General features: G+C 42.9%; 1 protein-coding gene across 2 annotated transcripts in view; it reads right to left on the bottom strand.

Moving 5' to 3' along the window:
* Positions 1-8,945: 8,945 nt before the first annotated feature.
* TFAP2D (transcription factor AP-2 delta) overlaps positions 8,946-27,394 on the bottom strand; it is a 54,725-nt gene continuing 36,276 nt past the window's right edge. For both annotated transcript variants that reach the window (XM_068278990.1, XM_068278991.1), the window contains exons 4-8: positions 19,241-19,406; positions 18,443-18,561; positions 16,376-16,517; positions 12,507-12,620; positions 8,946-9,489 (exon numbers count right to left, since the gene is read on the bottom strand). In XM_068278990.1, the coding sequence (XP_068135091.1) occupies positions 9,273-9,489; positions 12,507-12,620; positions 16,376-16,517; positions 18,443-18,561; positions 19,241-19,406 (758 nt within the window). In that variant the 3' untranslated portion in view covers positions 8,946-9,272. The remainder of the gene's footprint in view (positions 9,490-12,506; positions 12,621-16,375; positions 16,518-18,442; positions 18,562-19,240; positions 19,407-27,394) is intronic.

Raw genomic sequence — 27,394 nt, 5'->3', positions numbered from 1 at the left:
TTGATTACCATTTGGTACTGCATTCTCAGATCTGTATATTGTGTATATAAGTCCTGTCACCTCAAGTTGTTTAGCCTTGTGTGGTGTGTGCATGTGGAATTGTTCACTGTGGTTGTATTGTTCATAGTGACCACTTTTCACTGTTGTATATATTTGTTTCACTTTTCAATAAATATGATTGCCAATATCTGCTATCTCATCTCCTGTATGTGCTGCACAGAGCGGTCACTGGCTCTGCTGTCAGTGAGGTTCATAGCAGCAGGTACTTTTTGCAAAGAGCACTGTTTTTAATGCTTTGTATGAATAAACGTTTTTATATACATTGGCAGAGAGCCAGAGACACTCATTTGTAATGCGCTTTAACCAGCTGGGCGGTATGGACGAGCTCAGCTCGTCCATAACCGCCGGAGGCTGCCGCTCAGGCCCTGCTGGGCCGATTTTCATGAAATAAAGAGCAGCACACGCAGCCGGCACTTTGCCAGCCGCGTGTGCTGCCCGATCACCGCCGCTCTGCGGCGATCCGCCGCGAGCAGCGGCGATCCGCCGCGAGCAGCGGCGAAAGAGGGTCCCCCCAGCCGCCTGAGCCCAGCGTAGCCGGAACAAAAAGTTCCGGCCAGCGCTAAGGGCTGGATCGGAGGCGGCAGACGTCAGGACATCGGCTGACGTCCATGACGTCACTCCGCTCGTCGCTATGGCGACGATGTAAGCAAAACAAGGAAGGCCGCTCATTGCGGCCTTCCTTGTTTATTCTGGGCGCCGGAGGCGATCGGAAGAACGCCTCCGGAGCGCCCTCTAGTGGGCTTTCATGCAGCCAACTTTCAGTTGGCTGCATGAAATAGTTTTTTTTTTATTTAAAAAAAACCCTCCCGCAGCCACCCTGGCGATTTAATCAGAACGCCAGGGTGGTTAAAAACCTTTTACATACACCTCCTTCAGTTGGAGTGTTTGAACTTGGAAAGGCAAACATCTAAAACTGTGGGAAATTGTTTTATAATCTGGCCAGGCCTTCATAGAAAAACATACAACAGGGATCACATTACCCACTTGATGAGATTTTTTGAGAACACTGCATGGTACTTGAAAGGCAAAAATTGGGAGATATTTAGGTAAATTAGAGATTTGATACTGAGGTGAACTAGTTATGAGAGGTGGGCTGAGGAGAGAGGGGAGGAGGGGCGACTACAAGGAATCAGGGGTGTACCCGGGGTGCAGATTAGTTTTAGTTCTTTTAGGTTTGAATATAATTTAAACAGAGAATTTTTTCATGGTCCAGTGTTATAAAATCTGAGCTAAATTAGACATACAATGACGGAATATAGAGGGCCGAAAGGAGTTATGAGGTTGCAGTGGCGGCTCTAGGATTTTTTTAGGGGGTGCTATGCAGGTGCTGGACCAATCTGCGCACCGCAGCAAAAAGTGGGTGTGGATACAACCTGCGGTGCGCAAAGCGCGGCACGGCAAAAATGGGCGTGGTCATGACTGGATAAGGGCGGAGCTAACTGTAATTTAAAGTGAACCCGAGGTGAGAGTGATATGGAGGCTGCCATATTTATTTCCTTTTAAACAATACTAGTTGCCTGGCAGCCCTGCTGATCTATTTGGCTGTAGTAGTGAACTGAATTACACCAGAAATAAGCATGCAGCTAATCTTGTCAATATTGTCAGAAACCCCTGACCTGCTGCATGCTTGTTCAAGGTCTATGGTTGAAATAATTAGAGGCAGAGGACCAGCACAGCAGCCAGACAACTGGTATTGCTTAAAAGGAGATAAATATGGCAGCCTCAATATTATTCTTACCTCGGGCCCAAGTTTTGGTGACCCTTTCCCCAGAAAATTCACATAATTGTGCAGGTTTTCTCAAGAAAATACAAGTAATGTGAGCCGATTTGCCCAGAAAATGCGTTCAATCATGTCGGCAGATTGGACCAAAAAACACTTTCAATCATGTGTCAGATTTGACCAGAAAACATGTTCAATTATGTCGGCAGATTTGCCCAGAAAATACGTTCAATCCTGTCAGCAGATTTGACCAAAAACCACTTTCAATCATGTGTCAGATTTGTTCAGAAAACATGTTCAAAGATGTCGGCAGATTTACCCAGAAAATACGTTCAATCCTGTCGGCAGATTTGACCAAAAAACACTTTCAATCATGTGTCAGATTTGACCAGCAAACATGTTCAATCATGTCGGCAGATTTGACCAGAAAATACGTGCATCGTGGCAGATTTGACTGGAAAATACGTGCAGTCATGTCAGCGGATTTGACTAGAAATATGTGCAATCATGTCAGCAGATTTGACTAGAAATATGTGTAATCATGTCGGCATATTTGCCCAGAAAATACGTGCAATCATGTCAGCAGATTTGACTAGAAATACGTGCAGTCATGTCAGCAGATTTGAGCAGAAAATACATGCAAATATGTCAGCAGATTTGACTAGAAATATGGGCAATCATGTGGCAGGCAGACCTGGCCAGAAAACACTTCAATCATGTAGCAGAGTTGCTCAGAACATACATCTGGCTGGCTGCCTGTCTGTAATAGAATAAAAAAACATTTACTCACCTGAGGAACTCCTGTCCCGAACGGCCTCCGTCCGACGCACAGCTCCCATGATCCTCTGCAGCCAGCAACTGAAACTCCCACGCTGAGAGCAGGGCTACGGGAAAATGGCGCCCGAAGCCCTGCACTGCAGACTCGAAGTCTCCAGAGCAGGGCTTCGGATGCCATTTTCCCGTAGCCCTGCTCTGCCGCTGCCAGAGCTGCAGGCTGCTGCTGCCGGTGAACTGACCACGGTGTCTATTAGACACCGAAAGTCAGTTCACGCCAGGGGGGTGCTTGGGGAATTTTAGGAGGTGCTTCAGCCCAAAGCACCCCCCTGGCGCCGTCCCTGTGAGGTTGTGATTCTATTTAATGGGAGATCTGGGACAAAAAACTCAGTGAAATTACAAACCACTTGAGGGTGAAAATCTCTAGCCATCCTTAGACTATGTAACGTATAGGCGATATATTACTAAATCAGAAGCCTCTTTCACCCTCTTTCCATCTATAATTACAACATAACATCATTCTTGTTTTATGAATAGTTGTTCATTTGTTTAGAACACAGCTTTTGAATGTGTGAAAAATTGATATGGCATATGATTGCTCCACGATTTTTCTGAACAGTTTGTACACTATTGATACTCTATGCAATTAATAAAGACAATTAAAAAAACAAGAACCCTTTTACAGGTGCCTCCTCTGTTGGGAAAGTTACATCTGAACCAGAAATGGATTAGGATGAAATGGGACGCTAGACAGGATGGCAATTTTTGTCCACTGCTGATGGTCACTTGGCTTTTTTAATAAGATTTAACTTTAGCGAGCCTTCACCAGGCCCCTAGACGCTCCCCGGGCCCTAGGCAACTGCCTAGAATTGCCTTGTTGTGGATGATCCGGATCTGATCTGAACAAACCACAGAGATCTGGAACATCGTCCTTTAGATAGACAAGCCCAGAGTGAAGAAGGTTGGCCGTAACACACAGCATTACATTAGGCAAAAAAAAACAAAAGCACAATATATCAGCAGCACAACCCCTCATACCATTGGTCAAGCACGGTGTTGGAGGGTTGATGATTTGGGGCTTTTTCTTCAGCCACAGGACCTGGAAACTTTTTAGGTCATTGAGTTGACCATGACCTTCTCTGTACATCGAAGTGTTCAAAGGTGAAATCTGAGGATATCTGTGCAACAGCTACAGCTTGGCAGAATTTGGGTCAAGTAATTTAACAGAGGTACCCACTACCCAGCAAGTTCAGGGTGACCCAGAACTCATTGGAGTGTGTAAGGGGCTACAATGGACCTAAAGGCCCTCTTACTAAAATGCTACGGAAAACAAAAGTTTGCTTTCTTAAAACAGAAAGGGCTTGATTCACTAAACCGTGATAACTCATATCATGGCCGTTTTCGCGTGCATTTTCGTGTTTGCGTGTGATCGAAAATTTGCGTGGGGAAATCAAGAATTTTCAAGCGAAAACTCGCAAATGTGAAAATGCACGCGGAAACGGCCGTGATATGAGTTTTCACACTTTAGTGAATCAAGCCCCAAATATTTGCAATACAGGTAGTCCTCGGTTAACGAACGAGATAGGGACTGTTGGCTTGTTCTTAATCTGAATCTGTCCTTAAGTCGGGACAGCCACCTTTGCCCCCGTTTTTAATGCAGAGTAAGCGCAGCGGAAGGTAGATAGAGGACATCTCACCTGATTCTCGGCGGTAGAAGGTCCCATCGTGCTGCCCAGAAGCTGCACGGCCCGTCCTCTTGCTCCATCCACTGTCCTCCCGGCGGCTTCACATGCGTTGCGTAATGACGCATCAGGAGGCGCCGCCACTAGGGGGCTTTTACTGATTGCGTTATTATGCGATGCATGAGAAGCCGCCAGAAGGAAAGTGGACGGAGCGAGAGGACGAGCCGCACAGCTTCTGGGCAGCACGATGGGACCTTCTACCGCCGAGGATCAGGTGATATGTCCTCTATCTACCTTCCGCTGCGCTTACTCTGCATTAAAAATGGCGCAGAAGAGGTAGTCCCTGGCGGCGTGACGTCATCGCAGCAAGTCAGCGGGCATTCGTATCGGCGGGTCGTTCGTAAGTCAGGCGTTCGTAAACCGGGGACTACCTGTAATTCAAGTTGGAGTGAGCTCTGGGATGTCTCCCAGTGCATCACTGCTGTAATATGCAATATAAACATTGTTGTCCTTGGAGATTTTAGCTTCCAAGGACAACAATGGTTGATTTGCATATTTCAGCAGTGATGCACTTGGAGACATCTCAGAGCTCACTCCAACCTGAATTATCACAGATACTTTCTGTTTTAAGAAAGCAAACTTTTGTAATATAACAGAACAACATGAATTGTTTGCACCAGAAAAGACGTTTGACATAGGAGACTAGGGTTCGAATCCTGGCTGGAGCCAGTACGTATTCAATATGGAGTCCTTGGGTAAAACTCCCTAATGCTCTAGGGTGGCCTATTTAGAGCGCCTATAGGGGCTGCAGCTCTGAAGAGCTTTGAGTCCTACTGGAAAAAAGTGCTGCACAGATGTTAAAGTTATTATTACATGACATCCCAACTGGAGCTGTTTGAAGGTCTACGGAGATGTCACTAATTTAGGCCATCAGATATACTGTAAGCAACTAGCTCTTATGGCTTAAAGCGGTATAAAAACCCTGACATAATATTCAATAAAAACATGTTTTCCTACTTTTTATATGCCATACGGTTATCATATTTGCATTTGTGCATAAGTATTATTATTCATTTAGAAATTACAAGTTCCCAAATGTACAGTATTTTTGCTTTGAGAGTTGCCTTTGCATTTTATTCATAACTGGTTTATTCATGTTGTATTAAAAGCAGAAATGCTTTGAGTGTCTCTCTGTGTCCAGCTGCTTCTGCACAGTCAGAGAATCTGTCACACTTCTCACTTGATACAGTTAAGTAAACACAAGATAACATTATCTACACTTCGGATGCGTCCAAATTTCTCTGCACTGAACTTTAAAGTCCTGTGTGTAACCCTTTGAATGCTGTTCTAATAAAAAAATAATGCTGGTTGTATATAATATGCTGTAAATAACTTTTTAGAGCAAAGAAGAAATGCAGGGTTATATTCCACTTTAAGAGCAATTTCACGGGCTGTCTACCATTTCTATAAATGGATGGCATCTCTTGGAGATCATCTGTTTAGCCTCCATAGGGACAGTTAGTATAATACTCAGAGAAATATTCCATGCGATGTTCACGATATATGATGAGACATAGGCAGATAAAGTTTGTTTCATACACAACACGTATTACTGGACCATTTAAAGACATAAAAGTTGACTTCTCTACACCAAAGGAACCTGGTTGATCTGTCGAAGGGTCAGGGCCGGATTTGTACTTCTTACTGCCCAAGGCTCACTATCACCAGCTGCCGGACCGACAGCATCCTAAACTCCACGCGCCCCCAACACAACACGGCAGGGATTAGTTAGAAGGCTCCTCTGAGGACAGTTAGAGAAATGATGGCAGAGATTACATTGTAAGCTCCTGTAAGGACAGTTAGTGACATGATGGCAGGGATTAGATTGTAAGCTCCATGGCAAGAAGCACATTCGGTGAGTGATAAGCAGCTCAGAGATCACTGTAAGTGTCTGTTCACTGCCCCGTTATCACCCAAGTACCAGAACTGGCGGTTGGTAGCTGCCCACCGCTATGTGGAAACGCTGTGTAGCAGGACGAATGTTCAGCAGGCTAACTGTCTACTACTGCCACCCTCCTGCCCAGAACCCGCCCCTTGCTTTCCTGGTTCCCTAGGCCATGGCCTTTGTAGCCTTGCCTGAAATCCGGGCAGGTAAAGGGTTGCATACTGAATAAAGTGATTGCGTTTTTGCATATCGTGATAATTCCAAGGAGGTAAGTGGCTTCCTTGCATTTTCTTTTATTCTCCTGTGTGCCTCAATAGTATATTTAAAAATACTCAACACATGTAGGTGTTGTTTAACAAGACACAGAACATTTGTATCCCCCTATTCTCCTGGTGGACTGAAGGCTCTTTACGGCTGCAGTCACTTAGGCTCCATGGGTGACCGGTATCATTAAGGAGCCTTGTCCACATATTCCTTAAAGAGAACCTAAACTGAAAATAAAAAGTCAAAATAATCATACACGGGTCATATGTTATAGACTGAACAGAGGCGCCAAAAGAGTAAAAACAATATTTAAAATGTTAAAAATTGCTTAGGAGGCAGTGGTGGACTTACCTCCCTCAAGCAGACACAGGAAAGCTGTGTAATTCAATATAGGACATTTTTTTTAGTGGTATACTCCAAAGGGTTTAGTACAACGCGTTTCGCAGGTCTACACCCGCTTCATCAGGCAGTATAAAGTAGGAGCACACAGCAACGTAATGTCCCAGCTTTCCTGTGTCTGCTTGAGGGAGGTAAGTCCACCACTGCCTCCTAAGCAATTTTTAACATTTTAAATATTGTTTTTACTCTTTTGGCGCCTCTGTTCAGTCTATAACATATTATATATCCACCTTTGGTGGAGGGGGATACCCCTTTCTTCTCACGTCTACAGAGAGTGACTTCTTAAATCCTGAGTGGGGGCAGGTCAATCTCCTCACCTGCTTATACAGTGGTTGCCTGGAGGTAACCCGTGTTTGTGAGTATACATTTTACTCCTTTCTCAAATATATCAAATGCCTTAACCTACTACACCATATTGGGCTCTCGGTTCTCCTTTCTTTATATACACGGGTCATACTTACCTCCTGTGTAGTCTACTCCCCAATCTCACTATCCTCTCCTGCGTCCCATTTGTCCACTGTGATCAATGGATTTCTCCGTCCTCCATTTTAAAAAGGGCCATTACCCCCTAACAGCTTCCTGGTCAGCACACTGATAAACTGTAATATCACCCACTTGAGCCATAGGGAAACATGGACATTACCTTGCACATTCAGCTGTAACTGACAGCTGCTGATATATAACTGATGGCAACTGGTATATTTCAGTTCTGACAAAATATTGCCAGAACTGGAAGGGATCACTGTAAGAAGAAAATGATGAGCTTCTGAAAGGAACTGAGGGTGAGGTTAGTATGTAATATTCATTTGCAGCTACGTCATGTGTTTATTTTAAATAATTTTCTTTGCTTCATGTTCCCTTTAATGCTTTGCATACTGGCTTGGGGTGGGGTTTAAAACCTGGTCAAGGGCTTAAATCCTACATCCAAGGCAACCGTCTGACCAGTATGCTATACAGCTGACCCTTGAAATGATTCCAGACGTTGGTAATTGAAATCTATGCCCTGTTGTGGACCTGTTAAATCTGCCAAGGTGTAGATTTCAATTGCCGTGCTACTCGCCCTCACCACTATCCCGTCACTGCAGCCCACTCGCTCTGCTGTCGGTATGACAGCAGAGCTCCGTGAGCTAGTCAAGATTTAATTGGCTCCCGACCCTGTGATCAATGTGAGCCAATTACATTGACTAACATTGATGACAGAGACAGGTGCCAATAAAATCAGCTTCTCTTCTTATAGGCTCATGGAGCTCTGCTGCTGCTCTGCTGTCCTACCGACAGCAGAGCGAGTGGGCTGCAGCAGCCAGAGAGCGGCACGGATGGCGAGCCCCATTTTTGTACCAGAAAGTCTCTAGTCCTTAAAGGAATACTGTAGGGGGGTCGGGGGAAAATGAGCTGAACTTACCCGGGGCTTCTAATGGTTCCCCGCAGACATCATGTGCCCATGCAGCCGCTCACAGATGCTCCGGCCCAGCCTCCGGTTCACTTCTGGAATTTCAGACTTTAAAGTCTGAAAACCACTGTGCCTGCGTTGCCATGTCCTTTCTCCCGCTGATGTCACCAGGAGCGTACTGCACAGGCCCAGTATGGTCTGTGCCTGCGCAGTATGCTCCTGGTGACATCAGCGGGAGCAAGGACACGGCAACGCAAGCGCAGTGGTTTTCAGACTTTAAAGTCTGAAATTCCAGAAGTGAACCGGAGGCGGGGCCAGAGCATCTGTGAGCGGCTGCGCCAACACAGGATGTCTGCGGGGGACCATTAGAAGCCCCGGGTAAGTTCAACTCATGTTCCCCCGACCCCCTTAAGTATTCCTTTAAGGAGCCAGAGACTGCTGGTACATAAGAGGTTAATAAATAAAATGTAAACAACATTTTGACGACAACAGCAAATAATGAAATCTAAAGAATTTAGGAAAAACACATTTACTTATAAATTTATAAATTAAGACATCTTGTTCCTGTTCAGTGGAGGCTTTTTACATGCATTAAATTGTTTACAACTAAATCAAATCAATTTTTGGAGTACAATATAATAAACATAAAGCATAGTAAATGTAATTGCTTTTTTTTTTTATTATCCTCTATAAGGTTTTTAATATGGTGCTTATTCCACATACCGAAATCAGTTCACTTTGAATAAAAACAAGTGAATAAATTAAAAAAAATATTTATGAAAAAATTCCTCCTTGCAAAGTAAATGACACCCGTAGGGTTACTTGTTGGAGGTATGAACATCAGTTGCAAGTTTTTATATAGTAATTTTTGAGACGTTAAAAGCCAAAAAAACTAAAATGTGAAAAAAAATTGACAGGATTTACAATTCAGTTCAAGAATAAGTGATCTGGTCCATTGAAAATAGATTAAACTAAAGAGATATATATTTATATAAAAAAAAAATCAGCAGCAAAAACTCCCGGCTGGAACCGACCAGGCTAATCAGTCTTTTCTGTTTTGGCATCTTTGACAACCACATCAGAAGATTTCCGCAAGGGCCCCTTTTCGGAGTTTCCGTTTCCCTGGCCGCTTTCTGTGACGCCCCCTGATTTACTCGTGTGCTTTTCCAAATAATTTAACATTTCACTTAATACAGTTTGGAAGGTACTTAGAGCCGCGCATATTGCTGGGGTTCCAAAACCATGGGTGATCAAACTGGAAGAGAAGAAGAAATACAAAATTAAAGGAAATCTAAAGTTGTTTTTTTTCATATTCACTAGCCCCACCCAATAGGAAGACAATGCTATTAGCAAGTTCAAGCTTCAAGCAGCTGATCCATTTAACCAGAAGCTGTGCTAATTCTTTATTACTATGCTATCCCCAACGTCAGCCTCCTGGGTGAAACTAACTAGCATGTTAGGAGAATTTTTCACTCGTCACTACATAGCAGTTGATCAGGAATATGTTATAGCTACAAAACTTTCCAGTCAAACCAAGTTTTGCAGTCATAACATGTAGCTACAAAAATAATAAAATACTCATTAGAAACTGTTTCTGATAAAAAAAAAACCCCAGTATTTTAAAAAGGCTTTTTACACACTTCACGCGATTCCGATTTTTTATACGATCTGATTTTTGATTCAGATGAAAAAAAAAGTACTGTATGCTGCTACGTATTTTAATCGGAATCAAAAATCTAATCGTATAAAAATTGGAATTGCATGTAGTGTGCAAGAGGCTGGTGCACACTGCAAATTGCGATTCCGATTTGGGATTCTGATTTTCCCTGCATTCTATTAAAAAGAAAGAAAACACAGAAAAAATGCAGCATGCAGTAACAATTAAAAACCGCAAATCGGAATTGCATGTAAAATCGCGTCAAAATCGCAAATCAGAATTGCATGTAGTGTGCAAGAGGCCTTAAGAAAGTAAAATATCTAGTATTAGTACTAAATGTAAGATATAAAACTAAATTTAAAAGCAATAGCTACATACTTCCTATATATATATATATATATATATATATATATATATATATATATATATATATATATATATATATATATATATATACAGTATATACAACAAAATTCTAAAATAAACAATGAGTAGCAATAAGCAACGAACAAAATAAATTGAAATAAAATAAGGCCTTGCAGTTAACTTAACAACGGTGTTTACATAAATTTAGAACAATAGATATCCTTGGAGCCATGACACGAGATTGCATGAACAATCAATACGTTGGCTCAGAATTATACAGTATCTCTGCTGGGAACATCATTACACAGAAAGGCTCATTTTCCTTGTACATTTTTATTGTGCCAAGAATATTTTGTTTATTTATTTTTTAAAATTAAAAAGCGAGGTTGCAGACAGAAAAAAATCGTATTAGCAACCTTGGGGCGCTTTATGAAAAAAATTAAAAAATAAAATAAAAATCAGAATATGGATTATGGTGAAGGCTTTGTACAAAGTTTTTCTAATGAAACCTGTTCAGCATGTTCGCTGTATTCATGTGCTTCTTGTTATCATTTTTCTACCTACTGCTGTTTGTTTGTACCGTACTGTAACTAAGAGTGTTTAGGGAGCACTAAAACAAGGAGACATCATCTTACTATATTATCTTGGCTGCCCCTCATACATGTACTATACCATGGCAGATACCTAAAGGGTAGGTGCATTTTTGTGGAACATATCTTATATACTCGCGTATAAGCCTAATTTTTCAGCACAAAAATGTGCTTAAAGGTACCCCCTCGGCTTTTATGTGAGTCAGTGGAGCAGAACGGATGCTGGAGCAGGTTTTGTTACTGGCAGAGGAGCATAAGGATTGTGCACTAGTGATCCTGCTCTTGCCAGCTGGCTCCCTGCTGTGTCCATGCCCACCATCCCCTGCAACATGGGGTGCAGAGTGCGCTGCTCAAGACTGCCTGTGTCCCCAGTCTTGTGGAGCAGAGCATGCAAGCAACGTGTCAGAGGTGCAATGATCGGGGATGCTTCCTGTGTGGCAATGGCTGTGTCTCATATCTATGATGCCACCTAGTGGCGTCTTGAGACACAGCTGTATCATCCTTGTGGCACATCTGGCTATCGGGAGAAGAAGGAATGACTTGTACTGGGGGCAGATCTGGCTACTGTGGAGGGCGCTGTACTTGGGAGGGGACTTATACGTGAGTCAATCACTTTGGGGGGTACCTCGGCTTATACGCGGGTTGGCTTATATGCGAGTATATACGGTAGGCCTCATTGGCAACAATGGAGAGCACGATTATCCCAGCAAGACTGAGAGGCTCTGCGATCAGTGCAGGAAAAATAAACTAGTCCTCAACGCAGAAAAGATGGTTGAATTAATTGTGGACTTTAGGAAACACCCCTCCAACCAGTCCTCATTGGCGAGACTGAATTCTTTAGGGCGCCAGGCGTTCGGTTCCTGCTTGTGGCACGGCAATTGAAATCTACACCCTGGCAGATTTAACAGGTCCAAAACAGGGCATATATTTCAATTACCAATGTCTGGAATCATTTAAAGGGTCAGCTGTATAGCATACTGGTCAGACGGTTACCTTTGATGTAGGATTTGAGCCCTTGACCAGGTTTTGAACTCCATCCCAATCCAGTATGCAAAGCATACTTTTAGTAACTTTTTTAAATTGTAAAATGCTTAAAAGTTATTTTAAAGAGAATATGAAAAATAATCTCCTAGGAGAAAAAGCTAATTGCATATGGACCCCGGTCTCCCAAAATGCACTGGGAGGAGAATTCTGCATAAACAGCCTAGAGCCCTAGACTATACATCACTGAGAGGATGGAGTTACATACCAATAGAAGCTATATATATATATATATATATATAGATAGATAGATAGATAGATAGATAGATAGATAGATAGATAGATAGATAGATAGATAGATAGATATAGGAACTGTATCTGATGCTCAAACCAGGAAAATGTACCATAAAAATGGGTATCCTGAATAATTTACTACATTCTACTATATGTCACTACAGGGCCTCTTTAAGGAAATTTTTGAGGCTCATTGGCAGGGGCATAACTACAACTCATGGGACCTCCTAGAAAAACTTTGATAGGCCCCCCAATGTTTGCACCCTTCCTTGCCTACCCCTGGTGACCCTCACAGCCTGGGTCATGAAACAAGTGTGGCCATCATAATATTCACACCCATAACAAGTGTAACCATAAAAAGTCACCAAGCGACAATCATCTCACCTAAAATGTGTTAAATGTCTCTGAATATCAAGGTCTAATATTGGAGTTGGTCTGGAGGAGCCCAGAGGCGACCTGTCTTGACTTAGTAGGTCTTGAAATTCTTTGCAAATTTGCCTGAAAGACAAAAGAGAAAACAAAATGTTGTAAAATGTGTTAAAAAGGCTCATAAAGAAAGGTTATGGTCAGGCGGTCCCGCTGAAATTATGGTTGGAGTTGAACGCATGACTATTAAACAAAAAAATCTGATACACATTGTTACATAGTTACATAATAATGGCAGTAATGGCAGTATTTGTATAGCGCTTTTCTCCTGTCAGACTCAAAGCGCTTGCGAGGCAGCCACTAGAGCGCACTCAGTGGGCAGTAGCAGTGTTAAGGAGACTTGCCCAAGAAACTCCTTACTGAAATAGGTGCTGGCTTACTGAACAGGCAGAGCCGAGATTTGAACCCAGGTCTCCTGTGTCAGAGGCAGAGCCCTTAACCATTACACTATCCAGCCACATAGTTACATAGTTATTTTGGTTGAAAAAAGACATATGTCCATCGAGTTCAACCAGTATAAAGTACATCGAGTTCAACCAGTATAAAGTACAACACCAGCCTGCTCCCTCCCATATCCCTGTTGATCCAGAGGAAGGCGAAAAAACCCTTACAAGCAGGGCCGGCCTTAGGTTTCACAGCGCCCTGAGCGAAACCTGATTTTTGTGCCCCCTTTCATCCTCTTCACACATGCGCGCACACAGGCCCATATGCAATTCACCTTTTCTCCCGAGATATTTCCTAGGATAGTGGTTAGCAACCTTTTTGAAGTCGTGACACATCAACCCAAATGCTCAGATCTCAGTGACATGTCACATATGTATAATAGAAAAAATACTATTTATAACCACGAATGGATGGAAAGAGTGCATTATCCTGCATATACTTAAAAATGAATGCTAGAACCTTTCAGAAATATTAATAAAAACAATCAGTGGGCCAGTTAGCCCCCCCCCCCCAATTTATAATGATAACACAGCACCGACAATTTGCACCACACGTTATAGCCGCAGTGCGCCCCCTCTAAAAAAAACGCCCTTGATCTCATGTGTAGGTGCCCTCAATATAGGTTGCCAAGCATAGGTGCCCCCAGTATAGGAAGTCAGTTGAAGGTCTCCATCGCCCCCATAGGTAGCCAGGCGTAGGTGCCTCCAGTATAGGTAGCCAGCTATAGGTGCCCACAGTATAGGAAATCAGGTGTAAGTGCTCTCGGTATAGGTAACCAGCTATTAAGCGCCCCCTTGGAAGCCGGCGCCCTGAGCGACCGCTCTGGTCGCACAGGTCAAAGGCCGGCAATGCTTACAAGGCATGATCCAATTAGCCCCTAAAGGGAAAAATTCCTTCCCGACTCCAGATGGCAATCAGATAAAATCCCTGGATCAACATCATTAGGCATTACCTAGTAATTGTAGCCATGGATGTCTTTCAACGCAAGGAAAGCATCTAAGCCCCCTTTAAACGCAGGTATAGAGTTTGCCATAACGACTTCCTGTGGCAATGCATTCCACATCTTAATCACTCTAACTGTAAAGAACCCTTTCCTAAATAAATGGCTAAAACGTTTTTCCTCCATGCGCAGATCATGTCCTCTAGTCCTTTGAGAAGGCCTAGGGACAAAAAGCTCATCCGCCAAGCTATTATATTGCCCTCTAATGTATTTATACATGTTAATTAGATCTCATCTAAGGCGTCTTTTCTCTAGACTAAATAACCCTTCTGTGATTACATTTCTTTAAAACGTTTAAAAAAACTATTTTTTTTAGGTACCTTGAAATGGTTTATAATATCCTGATGCCATCATTGTTTTAGTTTCACTGCTCAGAGCTAATGTAAACAAGTAGTGGCTGTATCTGCTAGTTAGCTAGGCCCTTCTGCACATAACCTTCAGGAATGTTTAACCCTGATTTTGATTCCAACCTGTTTTGAAAGATTTCCATACAACAAAATTGGGTAGGTTTAGTTTATCCAGATCTATACTACTGTGCATGTGCACAACACTCCCGGTGACTTGAGCATGATCGAGGGTGGTGTGGCACATGTGCAGAAGTCGCCAACCCATTGACCCATTACAGGCTGGCAGTGGGCCACTGGAGAAGACAGCAGCTGCAGTGAGGGACACGGATACTTCTGGGACATGGTAGAAGCCCCAGGTAAGTAAAAAAGCATATGCTTATTTCATCTCACAACTCCTTCAAAGTAAACCTGAATTGGCCAAAAATAGTGGCTTCTTACTTACCTGGGGCTTATTCCAGGCCACCTATCCACACCCCAGTCATTCAGGTACCTCGGCATCCTCCTGGTCCCCTTGGTTGTGTCGCTGTCCACGCTGAAAGATCTACCACTAGAGCTCTAGTCATAGATACTGCTCATGTGTACTCCCATCTGCATGTCTCCTCGATTGCGCTCCCGCCACTGTAAGCGTTCTGTGCTTGCGTTGTTCTCAAAAGATGTGTACTGAGCATGTGCAGGATTGCTCCCGATGATGGGAATGTGATTGAGGAGGTCCAAACATGGGGCCGTGCATGTGCAGTAGCTAGAGCTCTAGTCACAGATCTTTCATAGGGGGCAACTGAGGGGACCAGGGAGATGCTAAGGGACGTGACAGACCACAGGGGCTGCTTAATTCTTCTGCTTCATAGACCAGCAGAGATTGCTGATGACACTTCCGGGATGAAGGATCGGCAGCTGGATGAAATGGACATGGTTTATTTTCTGACTATAGATTTGGACTGCTACTCTGAGTCTACAAAAGTCCTGCAGAGTTGGTCATCTGCCAAGGGAAGATGTAGGCTCTTTTGACCGTAGACGGTGGAATTTACTTAGGGGTTTCCACTGTCTGCTGCTTCAGCTGTTCTCTCTGCTTTGTGTGGCACGGAGGATGAGATCAGCCACACACACAGTAGAAACCAGTGACGTTCTGCTCTTATGGAATTCCAGTATCAGAATTACCAGCTTGCATATTAGGGATGTGAGCAAGGCTACAGTCTTGTGCTCGATATCTACATAAACTCATAGAAGTAAAGTCCAGAGAGCAGTACGAAATAGTTTGTTTATTTGTTGTTGTAGAAAACTTGTCTGAAAGAGGACCTGTGTTTACTGAGCCCTCATGTGTCCCTATTATTGTGCCTGACACCTGGGGTTCAGGGTGGTGGTGGACAATGTTCCAATACAAATAATACATACTTACCTGGTCAAATCAGTCTTTATTCTAGCTCTCTGTTAATTCGGTTCATGTGCCCCCCAGAGCTTTTCTCTCTTACTCCAGCACTGCAGCCCACTACTATATCTATTTATCTAGTGCGATACACTTCTTCACCCCACCCTATAACTGGTGTAGATGTTTGGGGAGGGAGTGCTGGATTTGAATTCAGCATATCGAACTTGGAACACCTGAATACTGCTGAACACCACAGTTCAACACCATTTCAGTATGAACAAGCAGCGAACGAGTCAGGCATAGTCCGCTTACTTGAACTTCATAATGCGTTTCACATGATTCTGAGGCTTCCTGTGGTGTTCGGCACAGTATTTAGGGGTTTCGTATTTGATAGGCTGAATTTGAAAAACAACTCTACTCATAAGTATCAAGTGACAGGTTTGCTTTGGATTATATATATATATCTAATTCTCGACGAAGAAATCAATAACAAAAAAATAAAATGATCACTGTCAGTCTCAGTATCCTTGAATGAGAGTTTAAAAGCAAGTCACACACCTATCTGTCTACATTCATGTTCTACCCACTGGAAATTTCCTCCTTAGTTACGGGCCTTCTTTTTGTCTAGAGATGTCTTTTAGAAGCATGCACACTTTGTAGTCTCTTTGCTTACTTTGTGGCAAGGATCATCTTTTTCCGTGCTGTCTGCTCTTTCTGTTCCATGTGCTGTCTGGCCAAGTGTTCTCCTACGGCCTTTGCGGGGAATTCTGTTTCACACGTGTAGCCGAAGTCTCTGGCCAAATGCAAAGCTTCACCTGGAGGAAACACACGAAAGCAGAAAGAATCCTTGTGAATTTTATTCCAGAGGGAACTCAGAAAAAAAATCTGATATGAGGAACCAAAAAACAATATAATCTACCTCATCAAAATAATGAGATATGTGGTGTAGAAGGAGAGGTGTTCATAGACAATGGTTCCTGGAGAGGCAAAATCATGAAAGGCAGGTGAGGACCACAAGCCCATTCTCACCTAGGTTAGTGATCGTGAGAACTTCTAGATGAAAGGCACTCTTCAATAATGGGCAAGGGAGTATGATAAAACACCCACACTCCCACCAAAGGTACTAAGAATAAATGAGGTAGCAGGAGGCACCAAAAATATTTTAAAAAGACTAAAAAACATTTTAATGCACAAGTGTTAGGCTTACCGTCAAAGATGAAAGTGCCACCATAAAGAGTTAAGTATCGAATGCAAAAGGACAACTTCAGTGGTGATTCTGCAGAACTTTATAATGTTACTTTATAAGGCGGTTGTAGCGGGATAAAACCCACACAAACATTATGCAATAAATACTTAACCTTTTATGGTGTTTTTTCATCTTTGAGGGTAAGTTCCGTTAAATGGTTTTTAGCCTTCTTATATATTTTTTACACCTCCTACTATCCAATGTATTCTTAATGTTACAAACTGATGCACCTTAGAATATAAACTATTCATAATATAATATTAGCAAGTTCACAGTGGTCAACTGTGTGAGTTTCTAAAGCAACACAAACATTTTTTTAATCTTATCCATTATTACAATTGTTTTTTTATTAGCTTATTGTTTGTGACCAGTCTGACAAAGGTTGCTAGGGAGGAATTTATAAACTGGTGCATCAAGGATATATATATTTTTATACAGACATATAAGACAACATTTTTACAGACTTTTTCCTTACATTATTTATTTCAAATAAGGATGTATTAATCCATTAGCAACTCCAATAGTGAGATAAGTGCCCTGCTTTTGTCCTCAGGCGACAAAACTGGTTGTGCTGCAAATTCTTGGAATGCTTTGATCTCTCTCTACAGAGCAGAGGATATTTAAACTGAAAGCAGAAGTCCTCTGTTTTTGTCTCACACACTGCCCCCTAGTAACAAGTGGCCATACATACACATTACAGCAGTACTAACTTACATTTCCCTGCTTTTAACTAAGAAATAAAAAAAATGTACTAAAATAAATTGGCCTGGAGCACATGCATGCCTCTAAATAAATTGGCTGCTAAAACTACAATGCCTAGTCTTGGTATTCAAAAACAAACATACAAACAAACAATTAACAACAGCATTATCCCCCTTGTTTTTATATTTAAAACTTAATATTAACCTGGTTGTCATCCTAAAATTGTATTCTCAGGCTGATGAAATCATTACCCTAAATACACCGCTAAACCACCAACTTCATTGAAAATACAAATTAAAATATTCTATTCTCTGCTATTCCAGCCAACAGAAAAAGAAAGAAATGAAAGAAAAATAGACTAAGTAAAATACCTAGAGCATAATAAATAATATAATCAGATTTTGGTCAGGGAAACAAAAGGCAACATCGGGCCATGAAGAGAAGCTATGAGACGTGATATGTGAAAGATCTCTTCAGGCCTTGGAAGTAAGATCTGGCTTGGTTTGATCAGTACATCCAAATATTCAAGGGAATAAAGGAAGGTGGGTTTGTAATGCCTGCTACGTGAGGATTTACTTTCATCCACCTCTAACTGAAAGCACAAATCCAATCCAGGAGCTTTATGTTCACGTATGCTGCGTGACTTTATCTGGCGTGATGAAAGACGAGAGGGAAATCTCACTAAGACCTTCAGGTTTCCGAACAACAGAAGAAGGTTTGCAATGGTCTGACGGCTGCTGAAGGTTGAGGTTATCCTGATTCCAGGTTCCAGCGGAGGAGAGAAGCACTTACCTTCTACTAATGATGTCAACAGGGTTACATTTGCAGCTTTCCTCCTGCCAGCAGGTAGATTAAGGCCCAGCCTGTCCAATTTTTCTCTCAAACATCGTCCCCCGTTTTTGGACTTTGCCCTGTGGAGTGCAATAAAACCCCTCTGTTTAGTAAAGAGATAAGTACTTGAGTTTTCTTCTTAATCTCTTCAAAATATTCTGTATGGTGTTCAGAGATGCTTCGTTCATATAAATGTTCAAGTTTCATGTACCTACCTCAACCAAATGCAGATGAAGGTTGGTTATGTACATAGCAATTTGTTCCAGCTTTGATCACTTTTGACCCCCAAATGATAATCTATTTATCAGTTTCAGGTAGTGTTTGTTTGATAAAATATTGATTGGGCGTGTTGGAAAATCTTAAAGTTGTGGTGGGGCAGTGCGGATTTAAAGGCCACATAGTGTCCGTACTGCATGGAGTGGCACAATACAGGTGGTTTGATTTTCTCAGTCTCCCAGGGTTGTCTTGGCCAAAAATCTACCATATGTACAAGTGTCTCCCAAGGTCATTTAGAGATTCGGCATTATGGAGACATCTTGCCACTGAAGAACCCAAGAGGATAAAAAAGCCAATGAGGGATTGAATCAAAGCTAGAATTTTAATTTCGGAAGAAAGTGGGCTTTAAAGTATTTTTCATGGGCAATTACTAGATTTCACTCTTCAGACGTATTGCTAAATGAACCCCAAGGACAATACATAACACCAACAATGTATGAAATACAATGTGCTAAGTAATGAGGTGTTAATGGTAATATGTACCTCCGTAATATGCCACCCAGTAGAGATGCATTGAGGCATTCTGGTGGAGATAGTCGTCTTTTCACTTCCGCTATGGTGACTTTGTATTTAGACGTGGAGCTAAGAAGAGAGAGACGGCCCGGAACAGAACAGAACAGATCTGTGGGGTTCACAACACATGTTCCACCTAAAGACAAACAGAAGGATAGGTTAATAAATTCAACAATCATGAGCTTACCACAAAAATACGAGAACCAACAAGTGCAAGTCACTAGTACTGTACACAAAAAAGCACCATGGAGTGTTTATACGTCTTTCAGACATCTACACCAGGCAGGGGCTTAGATAGAAATCTTGGGTCCCCATAGCACCATTGTAGTTGGGGCCCCCTCAATAAAACTGTATCCTTTTGCCCCTACACACCAGTTTTAGGTAGCTGGAGGAGGCCCCATAGTTTTAAGTAGCCCTCCACTATTGGTAACCAGAGGCACCACCTAGTATTATGTAGCCCTTCAATGTATAGGTAGCCAGCAGGACCTCAATAAAGGTAGCCAGATGTGACCCCTCCTCCCATGCAGAGTAGCATCATGAGGGGAGCATAAGAGAGAAGTAATTCGCCTCTCCAGACTCTAGAGGCAGTCTACCATGTTCTGGTGTCCCTGCCTCTATGATTAGAGCGTCCTCTATCATTACGTAACCTCACAGTGGGTCGTGTAACGAGAGCACTGTAGTCTTGAAAACAGGAACGCCTGGAGACAGGAGATCACCGGTGGTGACTGAAGAGAATAGTTACTTCTCTTGTGCTACTCAGCACCTTAGTAGGCCATGAGTCTTCATGAGACCCGCTGTGGACCCCCTTATAGCAGCTGACCACTCATACGAGCACCTCTTGGCTACGGGCCCCATAGCAGATGCTATGGCTGCTATGGTGATTCCTACACCACTAACACCAGGAACAGAATAGAAAGAAGTCATACTTAAGTTCTACAAGGTCAAATCACACCCTAGTGGGGCACTAGGGTTGAGTGAAAATGTCAATTTTTTCTTTACCAAAATGTTAAAAAAAAGCCTAACATTTTTACAAAACTAATTCTTTCAACAAAGCAGATTAGTTTTTGAAGAGGGGTTGGGTGAGCCAATGTCAGGAGGCAGGCAGGGGCGTATTCTTTTTTCTATATTTCAAAGAAAGCTTTATTCAACATAATAAAAGTACGAAAGGCAGGGGAGTGTCCTATTACATAATTACCAACACAGAATAAATAAAAATATTTATAGGGCAGGGAGGGATCTGCTGCCGATACATATAATTTTTACAGAGCAGCATTAGAGCCAGCCAAAACTCACAACACAACAAAGAAAACATTCACAAATAATTTTGTGAGACATCATCTGCATGCGCAAGTATGTTCTGCACCTATGCAGTGGTGGAGCAGAGTGGTCAGTACACGCAGATAGGCACACAAGTTAGAGAGTATGTAATTCTGTGGAAGTTAAAATGTTGTTTAGGGAATGTTTATTTTTCCTTCAATAAATTATATTAACCTTCCTGGCGTTAAGCCCGAGCTGAGCTCGGGCTATGCCGCCGGAAGGCACCGCTCAGGCCCCACTGGGCCTATTTGCATAATTTTTTTTTGCTACACGCAGCTAGCACTTTGCTATCTGCGTGTGCAATGCGATTGCCGCCACTACCCGCCAATCCGCCGCTATTCATCACGCCGCGGCCGCCCCCCCCAGACCCCCTGCGCTGCCTGGCCAATCAGTGGCAGGCAGCACTGTGGGGTGAATCAAAGTCCCCTTTGACGTCACGACATCGATGACGTCGATGGCATCATCCCACCTGTCGCCATGGCGACGGGGAAGCCCTCCAGGAGATCCCGTTCTTTGAACGGGATCTCCTGATCTCCGATCGCCTCCGTCTGGGGGGATGATGCCACCTTGTCCCGCTACATGAAAAAAAATAAAAATTAAATAGCTTTGCTGCCCCCTGGCGGATTTTGATAAACCGCCAGGAGGGTTAAAAAAAAAAAAAACTTTACTGAAGAAAAACATGCAGAAATACATCGTACACCACCGTCAGGAAATGCAGCTTACTTAGAATAGAGAGGAACATAGAGAATACAGGAAATGACAATACCATAGAGATCATTTTACAGACAGTGACATCTTGTGGTTGCTTTACTATACTGCAGTTTAGGTACCATCTATATATATAATCTATATATATAATAAAGTAAGTGCCTCAACCTTCAAACAAGAAGAAGAAGTAGTGCCCTGCCCCCAGGGCCGGTCCAAGCAAGAAGAAGAAGTAGCGCCCTGCCCCCAGGGCCGGTCCAAGCAAGAAGAAGGGGCTGGTCCAAGCAAGAAGAAGAAGTAGTGTCATATCAAACCAAGGGCAAAGAGGGATAATTTGCATATTTATTAGCAGTGCATTGTGGGTAACCACAAATGTTCACTTAAAGCGGAATTATTGCAGATTTGCTTCTGTTTTAAGAAGGAAAATTACACCAAGCTTTGCTTTTTTTAGTAGGAGGGATTTTTGGTCTCTTTTATCCCCCTATACATTCTTAGTAGTTTGGGTCACCCTGAGCTGCTTGGTCACTCTGTTGTACTGGTCCAAGCCCTATCTCATGCAGCCTTATCAAATCCCTGCTATGGCTATCATTCATGAAAGTGCTGTCGGTATGGAGAATCAGTGTGGGAAAACACCACTGATGGTGTTTTTGACTTCTGGCTGCTGATTCATAAAAAAGTATCCAGGTGTGGTAGCAGAGTGGAGATTCCCTGCACTAGGCAGGCAGTAGGCTTGCGGAGACATGGAAGCTGCCAAGTTGATACATTTCTCCGTGTTCCACTCTACTGCAGCTGCCTGGGAGGTCTCTGTGTCTCCATTCACTTAACATTGTTATCGCCACATCAGAGGGAGCGGTACTTCCCGACCTCACACCCCTTGCGGTGATCTTTATGAATTAACATTTTGCTGCATTTTTTACAATAAACACCGCACAAGGCGGTGATTTATCGCTCTGCTTGGTAATGTCAGCTTTTGATGCGGAAGGAGCCGTTATGAATGCAGATTTTGCTACGTGTGCGGGAAAGTCAGCTGTTTTAAGCATTTCCGCATTCGGAAATGTTTTATGAATGATAGCCTATGTAGTGATGAGAACCAAAGGTCTGAAATAGGCTGTCACATCACATGTGGGTTTGATATGACTGTGTAAAACTTAAAGCTAAAGGCTTGCTTGGCTTACTAAGGGTGAAAAGGAATAATTTACATATTTAGTAGCAGTGCATTGTGGGTTATCACAAATGCTCACTTATAGCTGAGTAATTGCATATTTCTTTCTGTTTTAGGAAGGCAAATTACACTAAGCTTTGCTTTTTTTAGTAGGAGGTCTTTTTGGTCCCTTTTATCCCCCTATACATTCCGAGTGGTTTGGGTCACCCTGAGCTGCTTGGTTACTCTGTTGTGCTGGTCCAAGCCCTATCTCAACCAGCTGTATCAATACCTGCCATGTACTGATGAGGACCAAAAGTCTGAAACATGCTGTCACATGTGGGTTTGATATGACTGTATAAAATTTAAAGCTATATGCTTGCAATACACCAGTGGCTCTGGATGTTTGCTTGGCTTACTAAGAGGAAAAAGGAATTATTTGCATATTTAGTAGCAGTGCATTGTGGGTGATCACAAATGTTCACTTATAGCTGAATAATTGCATATTTCTTTATGTTTTAAGAAGGCAAATTATACCAAGCTTTGCTTTTTTTAGTAGGAGGTCTTTTTGGTCCCTTTCATCCCCTTATACATTCCGAGTGGTATGGGTCACCCTGAGCTGCTTGGTTACTCTGTTGTACTGGTCCAAGCCCTATCTCATACAGCCGTATCAATCCCTGCCATGTACTGATGAGGACCAAAAGTCTGAAACAGGCTGTCTACATGTGGGTTTGATATGACTGTGTAAAATTTAAAGCTATATGCTTGGTATACACCAGCGGCTCTGGATGCTTGCTTGGCTTACCAAGAGGGAAAAGGGGTATTTTTCATATTTAGTAGCAGTGCATTGTGGGTAACCACAAATGTTCACTTATAGCTGAATTATTGCAGATTTCCTTCTCTTTTAAAAAGGCAAATTACACCAATACAGTGTGCGGCATTGCAGGAAGTGACGACAGTGGAACGCACGATGGAACACGGAAGAGGTGAGTTATCCCCGCCCGCTGCCTCTTACTAATAGTTGCGGCTGCTACTGTGCTTAAGCTGGAGGGGAAGTGCACATGGGGGACCAAGTTGGGGGGGGTGTCCTGCTGAGCTTAAGCTGGAGGGGGAGTGCACATGGGGGACCCAGGTGAGGGGGGGGGGGTTTCCTGCTGAGCTTAAGCTGGAGGTAGAGCACACATGGGGGACCCAAGTTGAGGGGGGGTCCAACCTCCCTCCCCACCGCTGTGCCCAATACCCCCTTCCTGCCCTCTACCCTCTTATGTGGCGTATGCTACGCCGCGGGTCGGCTAGTACTGTATATTCTGGCGTATAAGACGACTGGGCGTATAAGAGGACCCCTTACTTTTATTAGTTAAAATACACATTTTGGTATATACTCGCCATGTAAGACGATCCCTCTTGACTCTTGGACATTTGTATACTGTACTGTATGTACTGGTGCTATACTGTATAAACAGATACAGATACTGGTGCTGTACTGTATGTGGTACCCAGTATACAACAACCAACTAATCACATATACCTTACCGGCGATTGGCTGGTTGTTGTATAGAAAACGTGCTTGGATTGGTCAGCTATCCCTGTCTCCAAGACGATCAGAGCCGTAGCGCAAACATGTCTATTTCACCCATCTGGGCCGCCCTTGTATACTATTACCTCCTTCTTTGCCTCTCAGATCTCGCACATGCGCACCTGCGCCGCTACACTGCAGTCCTCAGGAGCGAGATCTGAGAGGTAGAGAAGGAGGTACAGTATTAGGATACAAGGATGGGCCTGACGGGTGAAAGAACCGCTCCGCCCTTCACTTACACCTTCCTAGTGAGGTTTCTTTTCACCTCGTCATCAGGGCAGTGTTAAGTCACTTCTTTCCAGGAATCCTGGTGAGTGGATTTTCCTCTACCATACTTGTACAGCACAACCCTTACTGCTTTCATACAGTCGCCTTATACAGTGGGGATGCGGCTGCGGACGTTTTTGAGCTCCCCCCACCGTTTGCGGCAACCGCAGATTCTCCAGTCTGGCTCGAAGGTTTCAGCACCTGCCCTATAAGACAACACGCTGCGTATAAGACGACCCCCGACTTTTGAAAAGATTTTCCTGGGCTAAAAAGTAGTCTTATACGCCAGAATATACAGTAATAATGTTGTTAAACCTCTAACACACAATACAGTTCCACAAGGCTGTTTTTCCATGAGCGATTTCATGCTACTACATAGGACTGTACTTGCTCATGCGCAGTAGATCAGCACTTGTACATGGACAGGACTGAAGCCACAAGAACAAATACACAAAGCTCTAGTCTACAAGTGAACAGAGGCGCCAGAAGAATAAATTATCATACATTTATTAAAACATGGAAGTGGCAGTGGTGGATTCTTACCCACTCCAAAGGACACAACAATGCAAACGTGTTAACGTGTTAACAGGAAATGTATTTATACACTCCACAATATTTGCAACGCGTTTCACAGGCGTGACCCTGCTTCATCAGGCAGTCAGATAGAAGTATACAGCAAATGCCATCCAGGTCTGTGCCAAGCGCCTCCTGTTAAACGTTAACACGTTTGCATTGTCGTGTCCTTTGGAGTGGGTAAGATTCCACCACTGCCACTTCCACTTGAAAACTGTATTAGTCTACTCCTGGTGGAGGGGTGAAAACCCGATTTTTTCTTCCTATCTACAGAAAGTGACTTCTTAGTCCAGAGAGGGAACAGGCTTGTTCTTCCCACCTGCATCTTCAGTGGTTGTCTAAGCAGTAACCCTGGTTTGTACGTATTACTATACTTACCTTAACTTTCCTCGACTTTACCAATACATACTACACCATATTGGGCTCTCGGTGTCCCTCTCTCTTCTCTCTTTACAAAGCGTTAGTCAGATATGTTTAAAGGGCCCTTGCGCAGGAACGGTGGTCTCGAAAATGACTCTGTAAGCCTCTGGATTATCTACTAATGTAACTTTTATCTTATTTCTCCTTACTTTAAACACTGTACCCCCCAACCCAAAATGTAAATGGACAGAATCTACCCCCATGTAATTCAGCAGTGTGAGTCCACCATCACAAATTTAAAGAGACTATGTAACAAAATTTTCAGCCTTATTTCTTCTCACCTATAAGTTCCTATACCTGTTTTAATGTGCTCTGGATTACTGCAGCCTTTTCTAGTTGCACTATCTCTGTAATATACCTTATCTTCTTTTCTTTGTCAAGCTTTGTCGACCCAGGGAGGAATGCACTGCCTCTGTTGTAATGAACACAATATACACATATACATACACACATATTAGTGTGTGTGTGTTTGTGTGTATATATATATATATATATATATATATATATATATATATATATATATATACAAACATCACTTCCTGGTTAGTGGTCATGTTTTTTTGATTGTAAACACTGCCTAAAAGTGGCGATTAAAAGCCAGGATCGCGGCGGGGTGCGGCAGAAATGGCACAGAGGATTCCAGGAGATCACAGTGACTCGATTGGTTTGTTGGTATGACTGCTGGCCTGTTCTATGCTAGTGCATTAGCTAGCATACCGGTAACAGCCAGACAAATAGCACTTTAAACATGAATGTAGATAGATAAGATACATAGAATATATACAGATAAAGGGCAGGGTTTTGAGTGCATGCTAGGTGGTTCTCAGCTAAGGCAGCTGATCAGGGCTGCCTCTGCCAAAAATTTAGACTGAGGCCCCGATAGGTAAGTGAGAATTCTGAACTGCTGGATCATCTCATCCATTTGCAGGCAGACTCTCAATCCACATATAGTTACTGACTCCTTTGTGTTTGTTTAGGCAGATCAACTGTCTAATTAGTTATTATCAGTAGCTGTGAATAGACTGCAGGAGAGCTATGCCAAGCCAGTAAACAGTGAGGCTTAACCCTTTCAGCGCCTTCTGTAAGACTGAAACCAAGAACAACGTCTGCTTTTTTTCAAGTGTAACTGTCGGGCATAAAATCAAAAATCAATTCTTTATGTTTATCTGGTAAACAAGTAATACAGATTGCTAACCAGGCAATCCAAAAGTTAAAATCTCTATTACTTTTCTTGTTTATAAATGATCATTCCCCATTTCACCTGACTCTTATTTGGTACGCTGCCGCACAAAGGAAGTTGCAGGGCATGCTGGGTTGTCTTTTTTTGCTTCTTTATTTCCCCCTTAGACTTAACCAATGTACAGAAGCAATAAAGGACAACCCAGCATGCCCTGCAACTTCCTTTGTGTGGCAACGTACCAAATAAGAGTCAGGTAAACTGGGGAATGATCATTTCTAAACAAGAAAAGAAATAGAGATTTTAACTTTTGGATTGCCTGATTAGCATCCTTATTACTTGTTTACCAGATAAACATAAAGAATTGATTTTTGATTTTATGCCCGACAGTTACACTTTAAAGGAATTGTAATGATTATGCAGATCTTTTTACCCCATAAAGGTTATCATGCTGTGGCTAAGCTTTTAGAGCAGAGACAGGAAGCTCTGAGTTGAGTTCCACTTTAGGGGAGAATAGTATTTAGTACTGGGTGGAGACTATAGGAGGGAGGGGCAGTGATGGGCATGGGGTGGGTCAGTTAAGCTAGATTTAGTCATACTAGGTTAGAGGGAAAATTGTGTTGAGCTACTTATGGAAAAGAAGGGGTAATATGTCAAGCATGCAGGGGAAAAAGCAGGGGAGTGACAACAGCCCATAAGGCCTCCCTGCAAAATTGTCATGGTGCCTATGGAGTCCAAACTCCTCCCCGCCGTAACCGATCTGACCCCCCCCCCCCCTTCCCACACACACCTTGCCCTGATATGGATGCAGAATAGCGCAGGGACCAGAGTAACATTTACCTGCTCCAGCACTGTGGGTCTCTTCCATGCATCAAAGCTTCACACTCTCAGCTGCCATTCGCCGGCTCCCAATCACGTGACTCGCATTGGTCATGTGATCGGGAGCCA

The sequence above is a fragment of the Hyperolius riggenbachi genome, chromosome 4 (assembly GCF_040937935.1).
Source record: "Hyperolius riggenbachi isolate aHypRig1 chromosome 4, aHypRig1.pri, whole genome shotgun sequence".
Lineage (NCBI taxonomy): Eukaryota > Metazoa > Chordata > Amphibia > Anura > Hyperoliidae > Hyperolius > Hyperolius riggenbachi.
Note: the sequence above shows the minus strand (reverse complement) of the source record. Positions and strands in the feature narration are given on the sequence as shown.